At 45.3% G+C, this 1,042-nt stretch overlaps 1 protein-coding gene across 1 annotated transcript in view; it reads right to left on the bottom strand.

The window, feature by feature from the left end:
* The window catches only part of LOC114841530 (ribonuclease H1-like), a 616-nt gene extending 320 nt beyond the window's left edge, over positions 1-296 (bottom strand). The window contains exon 1 of the mRNA XM_029126548.1: positions 40-296. Coding sequence (XP_028982381.1) covers positions 40-296 — 257 coding nt within the window. The remainder of the gene's footprint in view (positions 1-39) is intronic.
* Positions 297-1,042: the final 746 nt, after the last annotated feature.

Below are 1,042 nucleotides of genomic sequence, written 5' to 3'. Positions count from 1 at the left end.
GCATTTAGCCAGCCATTTGTTTTCCATTTCTTTATGTGCTCAGTCATGCAGCTGATGAGGTATTTGGAATCGGTGATTATTCGTATTCTCGAAATGTGATGGCGAATGCATATTTGGCATGCTTCGATGGCGGCCGCTGTTTCGGCGGTGATGTTGGTGGCCCGTGTACCTTGAAGTTTGTGGGTCTTGAGGGGGTGGTTGTCCGTGAACCACACTCCGATTCCTGCTTTGGCACCGTTAAAGGAGCAGGAGCCATCGATGTAAACTAGTGTGCGTCCTGATCCGTCTGTACTCATGTCCCTGGAATGGTTTCATTTTCAATCGTATACACTCAGGTACGGGTAAGGATATTTTGTTTGTAATTGAACGGGCCATCGCTTCCCGAGGTCAAATTTCCAAAATTTCAATTAGGGTGGCCTGTGCCGTGAAGGGTGGATCACTAAATTTTTTTTTATCATTTTTTTTTTTATTGACTCATTCTGCGCAGGGTTTCAGTTTGTTTGGGTGTTTCATGAAGTGGTGTCCGTCTTCGCTTTCTAAGTATACGTTTCCTTTTTCGGTTATGTCGACAATCTCGTAGGGTCCGGTGTAGGCCTGATCCAATTTTCCGATCTTGGGCTCCTTCTCGACGTAGACGAATTGCCCTATTTTAAGGTCTATTGGTCTAGCGTTTCGGTCGTAAAGATCCTTGGAGTGTAGTTTGGCTTTTTCTAGGTGGTCGAAGGCGAGTTGGTGAATTTTCTGCAGTTTGTTAATTAGGTTCACCATGTAATCGTTGTAGGTATGTATTGGCTCATCTTCGTCGGTAAGGTTGGAGGGGAGAACTGCCCTTTTTCCATACAGGACTTCAAATGGTGTGAAATTTGTTGAGCTATGCACAGTAGTATTGTACGATAGCATGGCGAAGGGGAGTAGCTCATCCCAGTCGGTGAATTCGTCGGTATAGGTCTTCAGATATTCGGCTAGTACGTGATGACTTCTCTCAAGGGCTCCATTGGACTGAGGTCTATATCCAGATGTCGTTATATGGTGGAATCTCAGG

Source organism: Diachasma alloeum, unplaced genomic scaffold (genome assembly GCF_001412515.2).
Source record: "Diachasma alloeum isolate Michigan unplaced genomic scaffold, Dall2.0 Dall_scaffold_00693, whole genome shotgun sequence".
Taxonomy (NCBI): domain Eukaryota; kingdom Metazoa; phylum Arthropoda; class Insecta; order Hymenoptera; family Braconidae; genus Diachasma; species Diachasma alloeum.
This window is presented reverse-complemented; position numbering and strand designations above follow the sequence as displayed.